The following is a 14,056-nucleotide window of genomic DNA, read 5'->3' on the forward strand; positions in this document are numbered from 1 at the left end:
TCTTCCTCTTCCGGTCACTTCTTCTTGGCTACCTTGAGCTTCCCCTCTATCAGCCGCTGGCCCTGCCTCTTGATCTCGGCCCGCGAGGGCACGTAACTGTGGTCCACGTCGGCGAACTGGAAGGTCTCTGCAAAGGAGCGGGGGGGGCGGGTGGCAGCCGCGCCCGCAGCCCGTCTGCCCCGCGAGGGTCCCCAGATCCTGAATTGTCCCCTGGCGTCCGTTCACCGCAGGGCCAGTTGTACCAACGACGTATATTTCTTACTTTCTGTGTCCCTGATGCTCTGGCATTTGGGGTCTCGCACAGCCGGGGAGAGAGACAGACCAGGGCTCACCCAGCCCTTCCAGAGCCCACACTCGACCACCTCTGTCTAACGCACACCCCAAGCCTGAATCACCCAGGGCCAGGTGCCAGGCAACTGGGGACAGCCCCTGTGCCCCAAACCTGCTGGAATTATTTGAACGGGCAGATCTTAAGCGGTGTGCCCCCTGCCTTGCCCTTTCCACAGAAACTCCAATAAGCGCCCTGACCAAGGCCTTTCCCCCTGCCTGCCTACCGGCACTGGTGCCTCCCTGTGTCACTAAAGGTGGTAAGTTCTTTCAATGGCATTAACTTCACCAAGTCACCTCCATAAATTAAAAATCCTGTGGGTGCAACTGACACACCCTTTCCATCCCTTTAGCCCCTGTGCCTCCAGGCCGCCCTGGTCAGATGCGGCAAGCGCCGTCCCCAGCCTCTGCCTCTGCACAGCTCAGGCCCACCGCCAGCTGCTGGGCGGCCCGTGCCTGCAACATCCTCCCCCCTCTCCTCAAAGCTGATCCTGGTGTTCTGCTTCTCCTTCAGGGCCGAGGGCTCCAGGGCATGCCTCACCTTCGTGTGGACCTGCAGGGCATGGGGACTGTCAGCTCTGAGGGCACACGGGGCGTGTGGGCACCCCCCGGGCCAGGGCTACCTCCTCTGTCCTGGGCAGCATCTGCGCTCGGTCAGCCAGGTACAGCAGCTTCCCCTCGCAGTATGCCAGCTTGCTGTACACATCCAGGGTGTCGGAGGGCAGCGCTTCTTTCTGTGACCAGGAGGAACAAGTCGTCTCCCTCTGGCCCCTCCAGGGGACCCTCTGTACTGGGGGCCCCTCCACGCTTCCCTGGTACCTGGGCCGTGGGCAGGGGGACGCCCATCAGGCGGATGTGGAGGTTGTCGATGCCAGTTTGGATGGTCAGCAGCAGCTCTGGCTCTTGGCCATGTTGGCGTGGGCCAGCTGCAGCCGGGCTTCCTCCTCCTTCAGCATGTCCTTCATTTTCTTCTCAACAGACTTCAAGCTGTTGAGGATGAGGGAGGTGGGTAGCGGACTGAGGGCAAGGTCGCGGAGTCCCGAGCGGGCGCTGTGCTGATTCGGGCTCAGGAGCTCACACGCGGGCACTTGGGGCCCCTCGGCAGTGGGTGCGCTCAGCTCCGAGCCTGGTGCCAGCCACGGGGCTGTCAGTGAGGAGGAGGTCAGGGGCTCCCGGGTGCCTGATGGAGCTGGGCATCACGCCCTCCGTCGCCAGCTCCTTCGTCACGGCCTCCAGCTGCGCCCGCCTCCCCTCACCACCCGCCACCTGCAGCGCCAGGTTCTCCTCCGTGCTCCTCTGAGCCAGGAAGCGGCCGGTGATGTCCTGGCGGGGCCGGTGGGGCGAGGAGCAGGTGTGAGCCAGGAGGGAGCTTGTTCTTCTGGCTTCCGGTGGTCAGTAACATTGACCGTGGCTGGGTGTTGAGGACCCGTGAGGCCCTCTGTGTGTGTCACCCTCGTGACAGGCAGAGGGGCCAGATGACCCCAAGGAAGAGCCAGAGAGACCACCGCCACGAGACTGCGTGGCTTTGAGTCACTCGTCCAAGGGTGGACAAGCTTACGTCAGGACCATGGACAGGAGCTCAAGGCTTACTGATGATAAATCCAGGGCGGATTAAAATAAAGGGGGTGGGGCGGAGGCAGCTGCTTACACGATGCTGTTGGTTTGGGAAGGGGAAGGAGCTAAGAGGTGAAGGCCGCCTCCTCGGGGTTTGAGATCCTCAAATTCCAGCGGGCTCTGTGCAGCCCCTGGAACACGGCTCGGATTTGCCATCTGCGTCCCTGGAGTGCCCGCTACTCTGAGCTGTGGGGCCGCTGCTTTGTGTGTCCATTCATGCAGCAGGTGTCTGCAGAGCCTGGCCCAGCTCAGCTGGGCCTTGGGCTGGGGCAGGGTCCCCACCTGTCCTTCTGCCCACACCCCAGGAGTGCCAGTACCCAGAGGTGAGGGCACCGCACAGCAGTCTAGACTTTCTCCACCAAAGCCGTCACGTCCGTCTGGTATTCGATATCAGCCTTGAAGGTCTCCCTCCTCCTCACTGGGCACAGCAGAGGGGAAGGTCAGCCGGCATGCAGGAGTGCTGTGGGAGCTCTTCGCGGAGCCGTCGGATGCCCCCGTACGTCGTCAGGGGAGGCCACCCAAGAGCTGGGTACCCGTCAGAGTCGCCTTCACCCTAACCGGCTCCCTGCTCGGCCAGCCCTCGAGGGATGCCCCAAGGCAGCGCCATCCGCAGGAGGACCCAAAGCGGCCTGGCACAGTGGGGCTTAGTGGGGCTTCTCAGAGGCGGCTCAGGGGTGCATTGTACAGCTGAGAAGCCGGGAGCTCAGCCACCCCTGGCCAAGAGCCCAGAGCCGGCAGCAGCACCTTGAAGCATGCGCTGTGACTGTTGGTGTGCTCCGGTGCAGGTCTAGCCAGGGAGGGGCCGGGGCTCGTCGGTCTCCCTCACCCCGGCCCCCGCAGGTTACCCCCACCTCACGGTGACCCACCTCTCGGGACCCTGGCTGGGGCGGCGGGAGCTGAGCGCTCACCTTTCAGTTTCGGGACCCATCAGGCTGGAGGGGAAGTGCAAGGGACCCATCAGGCTGGAGGGGAAGTGCAAGTCCCGCTGGCCCTGAGCGCGGAGTGGGAGGAGGTGAGAGGTGTCCTCTGTGGCACAGGGGCTGCTGTGCCTGGCGTGGCCCGGACGCACCCAGCGGTATTTCTCGCTGGTCTCCTTGGAGTGGATCTTGTCAGTGAGCTGCTTCTGCTGGTTGAGCCGGTCCTCCCATGCCTGGCGTTCCTTGATGAAGGTGGCCTCCCCTTTGCCTCATGTTCATCTGGGGACACAGGAAGGGGGCGGGGGTCTGTCCCACCAAGGCCACCCGGGGTGCTGACCCAGCGTCAGCGTCAGTCCCCGCCTTCCCGATTTGGGACGCTCCACCTGCGACCATCACCCTCACCCTTGCGTTCTGCCCTCCTCTGGGACGCCCCCCTCCTGCCTGGCCTCTGAGCCTTCCCTCGCGTTACGCCCCTCCAGCTGGGGTCGCTCCGGCTACAGCCATAGGCTCAGGTACCGCCTGGGACACGGCTCACAGATTTTCCTCTCCAACCCCGGTCCTCCGCTGCCTCTGCCAGCTCCCCTTACAACTCACCGGAGTGGCTTCCACATGTCTGAACAACTCATCATCTTCCCCCAGACCTCCTGCCTCCGGCACCTCCCGCTCTGGTGGCTAAAGGCGCCGTCTGTCTGGGCTCACGTGGCCTGGATGCCACGCTCCGCCCTTGCCTGCACGTCTCACGCGCCCCGCCCCTCACCGGGGTGGCCTCCTAAAGGCTTCTCGGCTCCGTCCGAGTTCGGCCACCCATCTCCAGCACTGGTCTGGCCCAAGTGACCAGTGTCTTGGCCCTGGTCCCCTCCAGTCTCTGCAGCCAGAGCACACCCGTTTGGAGACACGAATCTGATTCCATCTCCTCCCAGGGCTCCGGGTTAGGAGGGCTGCCACTGCAGCCCCGCCACCTGCTGCCCACACAGGCTCCAGCCCCCACGCCTCCTTTTGGCCCTGTTACACCCCAAGACTCTGTTGCCCAACCTCCAACCCCCAGAATCCGCCATTCACTGCCTTCCTGAGAAGGTCCGAACCCCAGGGTGGCCCCACTTCGTGAGGAGGGGGCAGGCTGGCCTGGCAGGGGCCTCGGCACAGAGTGGGTGAAGGGGTGGCACCTGCCCCGTCCAGGTCAATTCTCTGCCTTCTCTGTCTACCTCTGCCCAGGCTCACAGGTGGTAAGGCAAGCAGGCCGGCAGGGCAGCCACTGGACTCCTCCAGTGATGACGGGGGGTGTGGGCATGGGGGTGTCCCGACGGACCCTGGGCCAGACAGGTTCAAGAGATAGCCCTGCAGGGAGGGCCCCCAGCCTGGGACCTGCTCTCACCTTGACCTCATCCGTAATCATCATGGCATCTTGGGACATGACTGTCATGTCCGACAGTTCCGAGCAGTCGTCAACCACGAGATTCTGCAGCTTGTCCAGCTCTGTGGGGTATCCTGCCAGCTTCTGCAGCAGAAGGGCAAGGGCAGGTGGGCACAGAGCCTGACAGTCTAGGGACTGCGGGCCAACCACAGGCTCCCCTGGCCGCTCCCTCGTTCTCTTCTGGCCCCCAAAGTGGACCACGTCTACTCCCCACCCCTCACCCCGGGCTGTGCAAGTCCAGGGGACAAGTATAACCTGGCCTGTGGCCCCAGCCGGGCCCAAAGCAGGTGAAAGGACATGTTTGGGGAGGGAAGACAGCATCTTCCTGGTGGATTCTCTCACTGCCCAGGGCCAGAGTCCAGAGACACTTCCAAAGAAGTTGTGATGGGATGTCCCACGGCGTGAGCGGTGACTGTGAAACGCCGGAGGCTGGCTGCTGTAAGCGAAGAAGAGGGTCTCAAAACACTGGTGTGGGGTCAGAGACTCAGGACTCAAGGCCAAGGCTGTAACCTGACCAGCTAGCGTGGGGCCTTAGGAAAGCCTGGGTTTTGCCATGTGTAAAGGTAAGGTAATGGCTCTTTCAGGAGGCCGCTATCAGGCTGGATTGAGAAGGTATAATGACGTGTATTTAGCACAGGGCAGGTTCGTAAATGTCCAATATATCTTGGCTCTTAGGATTTTGTTGTTGATAACTACAACGTAGAATCTTCACTTTTTTTTTTTTTTTTTTTTTTTTTTTGTGGTACGCGGGCCTCTCCCGTTGTGGAGCACAGGCTCAGCGGCCATGGCTCACGGGCGCAGCCGCTCCGCGGCATGTGGGATCTTCCCGGACCGGGGCATGAACCCGTGTCCCCTGCATCGGCAGGCGGACTCACAACCACTGCACCACCAGGGAAGCCCCCTTTTTTTTTTTTTTTTTTTTAATGCAAGGGAGACTTCCCTGGTGTTCCAGTGGTTAAGACTCAGCGCAGGGGGCACGGGTTCGATCCCCCGTCAGGGAACTAAGAACCCGCATGCTGTGCCATGCGGCCAAAAAAAAAAAAAAAATGCAGATGACCACAGGAGTTATTTTTTTTTAGTGCATATGTTCTGAAAAGATAAGCAAGTACCACTGGGAGGACATGATGCATACAGGTGAAGGAGGGGCTGGACCCCAGGGTGCAGTCGGAGTGGGAAGGGGTGTGGGTAGGAGGAGTGGGCCCGGGAAGGACACGTGGGCAGGGCCACAAGGTGAGTGTCCAGGACCCGGGGCCTAAGGCAAGAGGGACAGGCTGGAGGACAAAGCTGCGTGCTGCTGGGCTCTGGGCACCGTGGGCAGGACTTGGGGGACATGACCCCAGCTGCGAAGAGCTGCAATGCCCACCCATCCCACACCCTCCTCCAAACGCATTTCTACCTGTCACCCTCCCGGCCACACTGCCCTCCAGGGCTTCCCCTCCCCCAGCCCCAGCATGAAGGTGGGGTCTTCCCTCTCTCTCTCGGCCCCCCCTGCCAAGCTGCTCCTCTTTGCACCCTGGCACCCAGCCTCCAGCCCTCCTCTCCAACTGTCCTCGTCCTCACCATCTTCCACCACCTGGCCTGTGGCGGGTGCCTGTGCTCTTCTGTGTGGGGGCCAAAGGGGGCCGCCAGTGAAGGGGGGTTGCCTCACAGCAGGGCTCACGGCCCCTGGGGGCTTCCCCCTGGCCTTCTCGGCAGGGAGCAGGGTGGCTGGCTTGGAAGAGGTGGGCAGCAAGCGGAGGTTACTGACCTGCTCAGAGGCAGCTTGCCCTGGATGATGTTAGGGGACTTCTGAGGGTGCAGGACCCATCTCTTGGCCTCAGAAGCCAGGGGATGAGAAACGATGGGGCAAAGTAAAAACAACACTAAACCATCAAATAAGAACCCAAACAGGACTTCCCTGGTGGCGCAGTGGTTAAGAATCCAACTGCCCATGCAGGGGACACGGGTTTGGGAAGATCCCACATGCTGCGAAGCAACTCAGCCCATGCACCACAGCTACTGAGCCTGCACTCCGGAGCCTGTGAGCCACAACTACTGAGCCCGCGAGCCACGACTACTGAAGCTCACAAGCCACAACTGCTGAGGCCCGTGCACCTAGAGCCTGTGCTCCGCAACAAGAGAAGCCACCGCAGTGAGAAGCCTGCACACCGCAACGAAGAGTAGCCCTGCTCGCCACAACTAGAGAAAGCCCGCACGGAGCGACGAAGACCCAAGCAGCCAAAAATAAATAAGTCAATAAATCACTAAATTTATAAAAAACCAAAAAACAAACAATTCTGATGTAGCACATGATACGCCTTTTTGGAATAGCAAATAAATTCTTGAAAGAACGTTTCCCACCTACAAGGTGCCGCTGCTCAGCTTGGTGCGCAAAGCGGGGCTCAGCCTTTCTCGGGGTCACCCGGCCTGGGGGAGAGCTGCGCGCCTGCGGGGCAGCCTAACCCGGAGGGCACGCCCCCGCCGAGATTCCCGCCCTTCCTGGCCAGCTGGGCTCCCTGGGACCGGGATGCGGTCTCGGTCTCCGGGTGTGGGTTGAGGGGCTCACTTGTTTCAGGTGGTCCAGCAGGTCCACGTACAGCAGGTGGGTATTCTGGCTAGTGGTGATCTTGACCATCGTCTTTTCTATGTTGTTCTCCAGCTGACGGATGACCTGGGCGGGGAGGAAGGGCACATTGAGAGTGCGTGGGGACAGGCCACCTGGGAGTGCAGAGGCCGGCGGGGGCGGGGCTGGGCTTTCTTCCAAGGGGGCCTCATCCATCTAGCCCCGCCCTCCCACAGAGCCCCGGCCCCTCCTCCTGTGGCCCCGCCCCCATCACCCTGGAGGCCCCGCCCCGCTCCCCGCCGCCACCTGCAGCATGCGCGGCTCCTCCTTGGTGGCCTCGGGCTGGTTCTTAAGGCTGGCCAGCTCCAGCTGCATGCTTTCCAGCTTCTGCTCGCGCCGCCGCACCAAGTCGATCAGCACGTTGTGCATATTGACGCGGTCGAAGACGTACTTACGCAGCTTCTCCCGCGCCACCTGGGTCGGGGAGGGCACGGCCCGCGCGTGGGTGCTCAGGGGCCACGGAACGCGCCTGCAGCTGGGCGGGCGGGGAGGGACCCGCGGCAACGCCACACGGACGCTGGGGCTGGGAACTCGCTCTGCTCCCCACCGGCTCCACATCGTAGTTTAGTTGGGGTGCACTGGCTGGGCGGGGCTGACGGGTCCCCCCCTGCTGCCTTACCTCCGTGGTGCAGCGGCTGTGCGCCAGGCTCATGGGCACGTCCTTTCCGCAGGCCTTGGAGGTGGTCCGCTGGTCATACTGTGGGGCGCGGCGGCTGAGCTGGGGGCTCGGCCCCTCTGCGTTCCCCCCCGCCGGCCGCCGGCCCCTCCAGGGATTCTCTCCGGGTTTCCTCTGCCCTGTGCTAGCCCAGCAGCAAGACCCCAGCTCCTGGGGCCACAAGGGGCAGAGCGCTGAAGGACTCCATCCGGGCCATCCCTGCTCCGATGTGATGGGGGTCCAGAGAGGTGGGTCCCTGGCTCCCATATATGGCTGCTGCAGAGGGTAGCCCAGGAAAGGGACCTCTGTCGGGCCCCTGGCCCTGCCCTCTGAGGTGGGTGGTGGGGAAACTGCCCCCCTCCACCCAGTTTCAGAATGGTTGGGGTTAGAGTGGGGAAAGGAGAGGAGGTGCCAGCTGTCCACCTGTGTTGGGGGAAGGGCTGTTTCAGCACGTGCCCCGCCCCCCCACCCCCAGCCAGCAGGTAGCAGGGAGGGTCCCGCCGTCCACCTTCTTGGCCAAAGCCCACTCGTGGGACCCGCGGCGAATGTTGCTGCGCAGGACAGCCAGCGTGGCCTTGTTCTTGAACGTGGTCTCCTTCACCGCCTGGATCTGCAGTGCCTGACGTTGCTCTGTGTGGAGGGACAGGGCAGCCAGGATGTAGGCCAAGGGCCAAGGGCCTGGCCGGGATACCCGGGTGGGGTAGGCTCCACGCCGGAGAGGACAGAGGTGGGGGCGTGAGTTTGCTGTCTCCAAGGCCGCGCTCCTTCCTCCCAGCCTGCATGGGGGCCAGCTTCGCTGCTCAGCAGTGCTCATCTGGACGGCTCTCAGTGGACAGCAGTGCTGGGAGGTGGGGAGGGCGGGGTGCAAGCCAGGGACGGGCAGGCCTGTGATTTCTTCCAGACCCTCTAGCCACAGAAGTGGGTGGATCCCCTCCTGTCCCCTCTGGCTTTGAGGCCACCGTGCTTACAAATCTCCTTGAAGCCCCCAGCTTCTCCTCCCCCTGGCCCCTGCATGGCAGACCCCTCCGATCCCTTCCCCCTAGCTCTGTTTGGAGGTGAGCAGTAGAGCGGCCCCCAGTCCATATGCCCTGGACCGTCCGTGTGTTAAGATCGTAAGTCCTGCCCCCAGGAGCCCCGGAGGCCCTGGGCCACCCCAGCGGCAGCTGCACCCTTGAGCCGAGTGATAGCCTTCAGCTCCTGGATCTGCCTCCACCTCCGCCTCACTACAGATCTTCATGGCGGCCCACGGCGCCCTCCGGGGCCGTCCGCACCTCCCACCCTCTCTGTGCTGAGCCTGCCCCGCAGAACCACAGTTCAGATTGCCCCTGGAATCTCGGCCCATTGGGACGGGGGCGGAGGTTCTCAACGCCCAGGGAACCCGGGAATTCCTGGCCCATCCCGACGACCCCATGCTCTGCCCCCAGCCAGCCTCGGGGTTGCTCTCCTGGACACGAGTCTCGTGGCTGCTCTCCGAGGTGATTGGCAGTGGCACTGCACCCCACGGTGGCGCCACTGCACCCTCCCTATCCCCCCACACCCCCAGTGTCCTCCACTGAGCCTCCTAAAACTTCTGACCTCTCACTGCCTACAGGATCTCCATTCCCTTACCCCACCCCAAGTTCAAACTCCAACCCCGGTGACCTGGCTCGTGAGACCCCCAGCCTCGGCCCTGACTACCCCATCTCTCCCTGGGGAAGTCCTGGGTCCAGCTTTACCTGTCACTTACTCCAGGAGGAGTCAGTCCCCTCCCTCTGCACCCCCAGCACAAGCTTCCCTTCCAGCCACGTGGCCCAAGCCTGGGATTCCAGGGCTGCACATCAGATGGGTTACTTCTTCCAACCTGCATGAGTTTGCCAACAAAGCACCACAGACCGGGCAGCTTAAACAACAGAAATTTATTGTCTCACATCCTGGAGGCTTGAAGTCTGAGATCAAGGTGTCGGCAGGGCGGGCTTCTCCTGAGGCGTCTCTCCCAGGCTTGTAGACGGCCGTGTCCTCGTGGGGTCTTTCCCCTGTACTCATCTGTGTCCTAATCACTTTCTCTTATAAGCACACCAGTCAGACTGGATGAGGGCCCATCCCCATTTTAACGTAATCACCCCTTCAAAGGTCCTGTCTCCAAATGCAGAGTCATATTCTGAGGTCCTGGGGGCTGCAAACTGAGTTTGTGGGAGACACAGTTCAGCCATAACGACAGTCTTCACCTGTGCGCTGTTACAGCACGCATCTTTCTCTGTGACTTCTCGAACAGATCCTTTACTTTTCTGGCCACTCTCTTTTTAAAAAGTGAGTCCAGTCCCCTCTGAAACTCGAAGTTCACCCTCTGCCCTCCCTCTGAGCCCAGGTCTTTCCCTCAGGGGGTTGGGAGGGCCTGCCGTGGGCAGGGTCTATTCCCTTGATGCCCGTGTTCTCCCAGGGTGTGAGGCAGAGCCTGTGCCCCAGTACTGGTTCTCCTTTCCTCAGATGGAGAACCCCTGAATTTTAGTGGGCACGAGGCTGCCCAGAGCAAGCTGCCCTCCTAGGTGCCTTTGCACTAGGCGTCCCGCATGACTTAGTTCTAGCCAATGCAGTGTTCAGAGAAGTGAGTGAACTGCCCTCCTGCTCCCCCTTCCTCTTTCCTGTTGACAGGGATGAAGACCTGATGGCCGGAGCCAGCACAGCTGCCTGGGACCATGAGGTGGATTTGGAATGAGGGCTGTTACAGCACAGAACACGCTAAAAGAAGCCTGGGTCCCTGACTCCATACAGCCCCAGATCACCCACTTGAGCTTTTCCATGAAAGAAACTGAAAACTCTAGCTTGCTTATGCCGCGATTATCTTGGGCTTCCTGTCGTTCTGCCTTCCCACGAACAGATTCCCTGGTGCGTAGTGAGCGTGCAGTAGACGTTCTTTTGCGGGACTGGCTAGGTCAGCAGGCGCAGGGGCGGAGCTGGGGCTGGAGCAGCGCGGCCCTGTGTGCCTTCAGTGTTACCGGGAAGCCTGCTATAAAGGACGGTGGATTTGCCCAGGTGTTATATAATCTCTGCCCCTCCATCTGTTGGGGGTGGGTGAGGTGGGCAGTCTTGCCCATCCAGGAACACTCCTCCATGTGGACAGAGCTCCAGTAAGCTGACTCTGGCCTCCTGAACCACTCACTTCCTCCTCCCCAGGGGAGAAGTGACTTAATCTGATAGGTGGGTTTGGAATGATAGGCAGGTGGGCGTGGCCACTTCCTGTCCCTTGTCTCCTGGAAGCCAGGTGCTGCCTGGCTGCACACCGTCTGCTCTGCTTCTCTGTGCCAGGTGGTACAGAAGCACCCCCGCATGGAGGGCCCATGGGGGCTGCCCAGAGTGTCTAATCCTGGGGTTCGGTGTTAGGAACAGCCCTGGCACCTCCTCCAATCAGCTGTATGGTACCGAGGTGACATTTCTCTCATCTTACTGCGCTGACTTGTTTCCCAACTGCTTTAGAACTCAGGCGGGAAATGGGAAACGGGAAAAGGCGTTTATTAGTCCCACAACCCCCAGCGGCAGCTGTCAGCTCTGACTGGGGTGGGCGGGGGGGATGCAGGGGTCAGAAAGGGCGTACCAGCAGCAGGAAGTGCAGAAGGCCCAACCCCCCACCCCAGAGCTGCCGCCCCCAAATATGCATGAGACAGGCCTGGTCTTCTCCAGCTCTGTGTCCACCACGTTTCTCACTGCCCTGCAGGAGGCCAGCCACCCAGGGGCAGCACGTCCTGGTCTGACCTTCTGGGCGTCCAGGCTGGGCAGAAGCAGTTTGCACAGGTCTGACAGAGCTGGCCATGCATGTGTGCAGGGGACATGGGTGTGGGGAGGCCAGCCTGGGGTGCAGAGGTGCTGAGGGCTGTGTTCTAGAACTCTCCGGGCCCAGGTCCTCTGTGCCCTGGCTGGAGCTCTCCTAGCTGTGCCGATCTGTAAGAGGCAAAGGGAGACAGCTAGAACCACACCCCAAAGCTGCGCCCGGTCCCTGTGCCCATTTTACCGGGGCAAAAACTGAGGCCTGTAACAGGAGGGATGCAGGCAGTGGAGGCCAGGCTTGAGATCAATCAGCTTGATGTCCACTGCGGGGCCTCTCAATCCGGCCGCTCTTCTCGGGGTGCCCACCCTCCTCACTCTGCATTCGCCCTTCCCAGGGCCACCGAGACCCTCCTGGGTCTTCCTCCTGCACAAGGGCCTGGAAGTTCTGTCTGCCGCAGGCCCCCTCCCTCCCGCCCCCATCCCCATGCGCGTGTCAAGGGGACAGGCCTGTCCCGCCTACGCCCGGGGAATGGAGCCTCGGTTCCGCGTCCTGCTGCCCCCGGGACCCTCACCTGTGTCCATGTCTTTGGGGAGCTGCCCTGTCTCCAGGAAGAGCCAGAGGTTGCTGCATTTCTGCGACTCCACTCGGGTCACCCAGTAGCTGGCCACTGAGCCTGCGACTGGGGAGAGGCGGGCAGGGGCCAGTGGGCAGGGGGGCGGGGCCTCTGCACTCGTCAGGGGAAGGGAGCAGGGTGCAGGTTTCTTCCTGGGAGCGGTGGGGTCCAGCAGGGCTCCCACTGAGAACTGGAGCCCCATCCCCGGAGGCAGGGATGCCCGGAACCACAGCCCCCCACCCCTAGTGGGATCCACTTCTGCTGAAGAGCCAGCGGCAACAGGGGTGCATTTCAGGGGCGCCAGGCACCAGTCCTGGAGTACCCACCCACGGCCACCAGCACGTTCCACTGAAAGGGGTACGGAAACCTCCTCTGAACGAGCATCTGCAGGCCGACGGTCGCCCCGGTGCCTGCCAAGAGCCATGGTCCGCATCAGCCAGCCCGTCCACGGGGCTCGCCAGGGGACCACGGGGCTCGCCAGGGGACCACGGGGCTCTCGGCCTAAGTGCTCGCGACACCTGCCAGGCTCTGAGCACTGCGGGCTGGCGACCTGGCGCCACCTGCTGGGGAGTCAGGGTGAGACAGGAGGGTGAGGTCTCTTCCCACCCCAGGACAGACACCTGGACCCAGCCTACCTGTGACAAAGGTGAAAATGCCCTTCATGAAGGCGTTCGACTGGCACGCGGCATACTCCCCGAGTCCCTGGGATGGGGGAGGGGGTTGAAGGCTCAGTTCCCCGTCCCTCCTTTGGGCACACTCCGGCCCTGGGGTAGGGGACCACTCATCGTGAGGCCCTGGGGGCCTGGACACATCCCACCTGCCCCCACGCCCACCCAGGATGCCTCGATCTCCACAGCAACAGGGTCCCCCACCTCTGTCCCTCTTCTCTTCCCTGATAAGGGCACTCCCACCGAGGCCTCCGCCCCGCTCAGGTCAGCTTCTGAGGTCAGGGGCCCGCGTCCCAGGCCAGCCTTCTCACCGGGTGCTTGCTGGCCACGGCGTCGTCCACCCGGGACAGGCCCAGGTTCACCATGGCTGGCGGGGCGCGGGGAGCCGGCGGGTCAGAGCGGCGCCGGACCGGGCGGAGGGGCGGGGCCGGATGGGGCGGGGCGGGGCCTGGCGGGGCGGGGCCTGGCGGGCGGAGGGCCGGGGGCGGAGGGCCGGGCGCGGAGCGGGCCGCGCGCTCCGCAGGCCGAGCTCTGTGACGTTGGGTGGCCAGGCGGCGGCGCGAAGGCGGCCGCCGGCTAGCGCTCCTCCCCGCGGGCCCGGCCTGGGTCGTCCGCCTCGTTTCCAGGCTCTCAGAGACATAATGATTAGTTAGTATTATTTGTGGGGGTGGGGCTTTGCTTACGGCATTACATCTACTGAAAACGACCACGGAATAGCGTATCCAAAGATGATATAGCGAGTTAATTCCCAAAACACCGTAAGCGCGTACTTGGCGCCAGTTCTGTGCTAGGAGCTGGGGGTCCCACGGAGGAGTCAGAGCTCCTAGCCCTCATAGAGCAAACAGGTAAACAGACCTGGGAGGAGGTCAGGAAAACAAAATGGGTAAAGCGTATGGAGAGAGGCCCGGGCCTGTGTGTACGTGTGTGTGTGTGTGTGTGTGCGCGCGCGCCCGCCCTCAAGGAGAGACCTGCGTGGGAGGGTCAGGCAGACCCTCAAGCTTCAACCTTGGGCTGCTGTGTGGGACTAAGCGTGGCCTATTTGCATAAGCTTCAGGAGGCCCATGTGGCTGGATGTGAGGGCGAGAGGCAAGGGTTGGGCTGTGCCTTGAAGCCTGGTGGGAACTTAAGTTCCTCTGATTGCGCACAGCCAGGCACAGCCAGGGATGTCAGCTCAGTGGACATCTTGCTGTCCCTGCGCGGTGCGGGGCCAGCCTTCCAGGAGGGCAGCTGCTAGGGTTTAGAGAGTGTTTCAGCAGTGGAGCAGGCAGGGGTGCTGTCATGGTGCAGCACGCTGTCAGGATATCGGGGGCTACTGGGGTGCAAGAGTGCTGTCAGGGTGCTCTCGGGGTGTGTTTGGAGGCTGCACGAACAGGCCTTGGCATTGGGTTGGAGGTGCCAGTGAGGAAGGAAGGGGACCCAGGCTGGCCTCCAGTGCTTGCCCTGAGCACAGGTGGGCACAGCAGTGCGGGGCTGAGGGGAGCTGATGGTATGGGGCACGCTGGGAGGTGGT

General features: G+C 62.4%; 2 protein-coding genes across 2 annotated transcripts; both read right to left on the bottom strand.

Moving 5' to 3' along the window:
- Positions 1–14: 14 nt before the first annotated feature.
- Positions 15–8,945, bottom strand: CCDC183 (coiled-coil domain containing 183). The gene is given in 16 exon segments (XM_027104254.1): positions 15–127; positions 784–880; positions 951–1,061; positions 1,147–1,223; positions 1,226–1,314; positions 1,508–1,650; positions 2,259–2,359; positions 2,866–2,932; positions 3,011–3,126; positions 4,221–4,353; positions 6,815–6,919; positions 7,118–7,285; positions 7,491–7,568; positions 8,035–8,156; positions 8,696–8,733; positions 8,735–8,945. Coding segments are annotated over 16 exon segments (1,761 nt in total). The 5' UTR covers positions 8,938–8,945.
- A 2,051-nt stretch (positions 8,946–10,996) lies between these two features.
- TMEM141 (transmembrane protein 141) lies at positions 10,997–12,972 on the bottom strand. Its single transcript, XM_027104255.1, has 5 exons — positions 12,858–12,972; positions 12,514–12,580; positions 12,205–12,288; positions 11,837–11,944; positions 10,997–11,438 (listed from the first exon to the last, which is right to left on the bottom strand). Exons 1-5 carry the CDS (start codon positions 12,909–12,911, stop codon positions 11,425–11,427), a joined length of 327 nt encoding a protein of 108 aa, XP_026960056.1. The 5' UTR covers positions 12,912–12,972; the 3' UTR covers positions 10,997–11,424.
- Positions 12,973–14,056: the final 1,084 nt, after the last annotated feature.

The sequence above is a fragment of the Aethalodelphis obliquidens genome, unplaced genomic scaffold (genome assembly GCF_003676395.1).
Source record: "Aethalodelphis obliquidens isolate GAN/ISIS:26980383/991018 unplaced genomic scaffold, ASM367639v1 scaffold7, whole genome shotgun sequence".
NCBI lineage: Eukaryota > Metazoa > Chordata > Mammalia > Artiodactyla > Delphinidae > Aethalodelphis > Aethalodelphis obliquidens.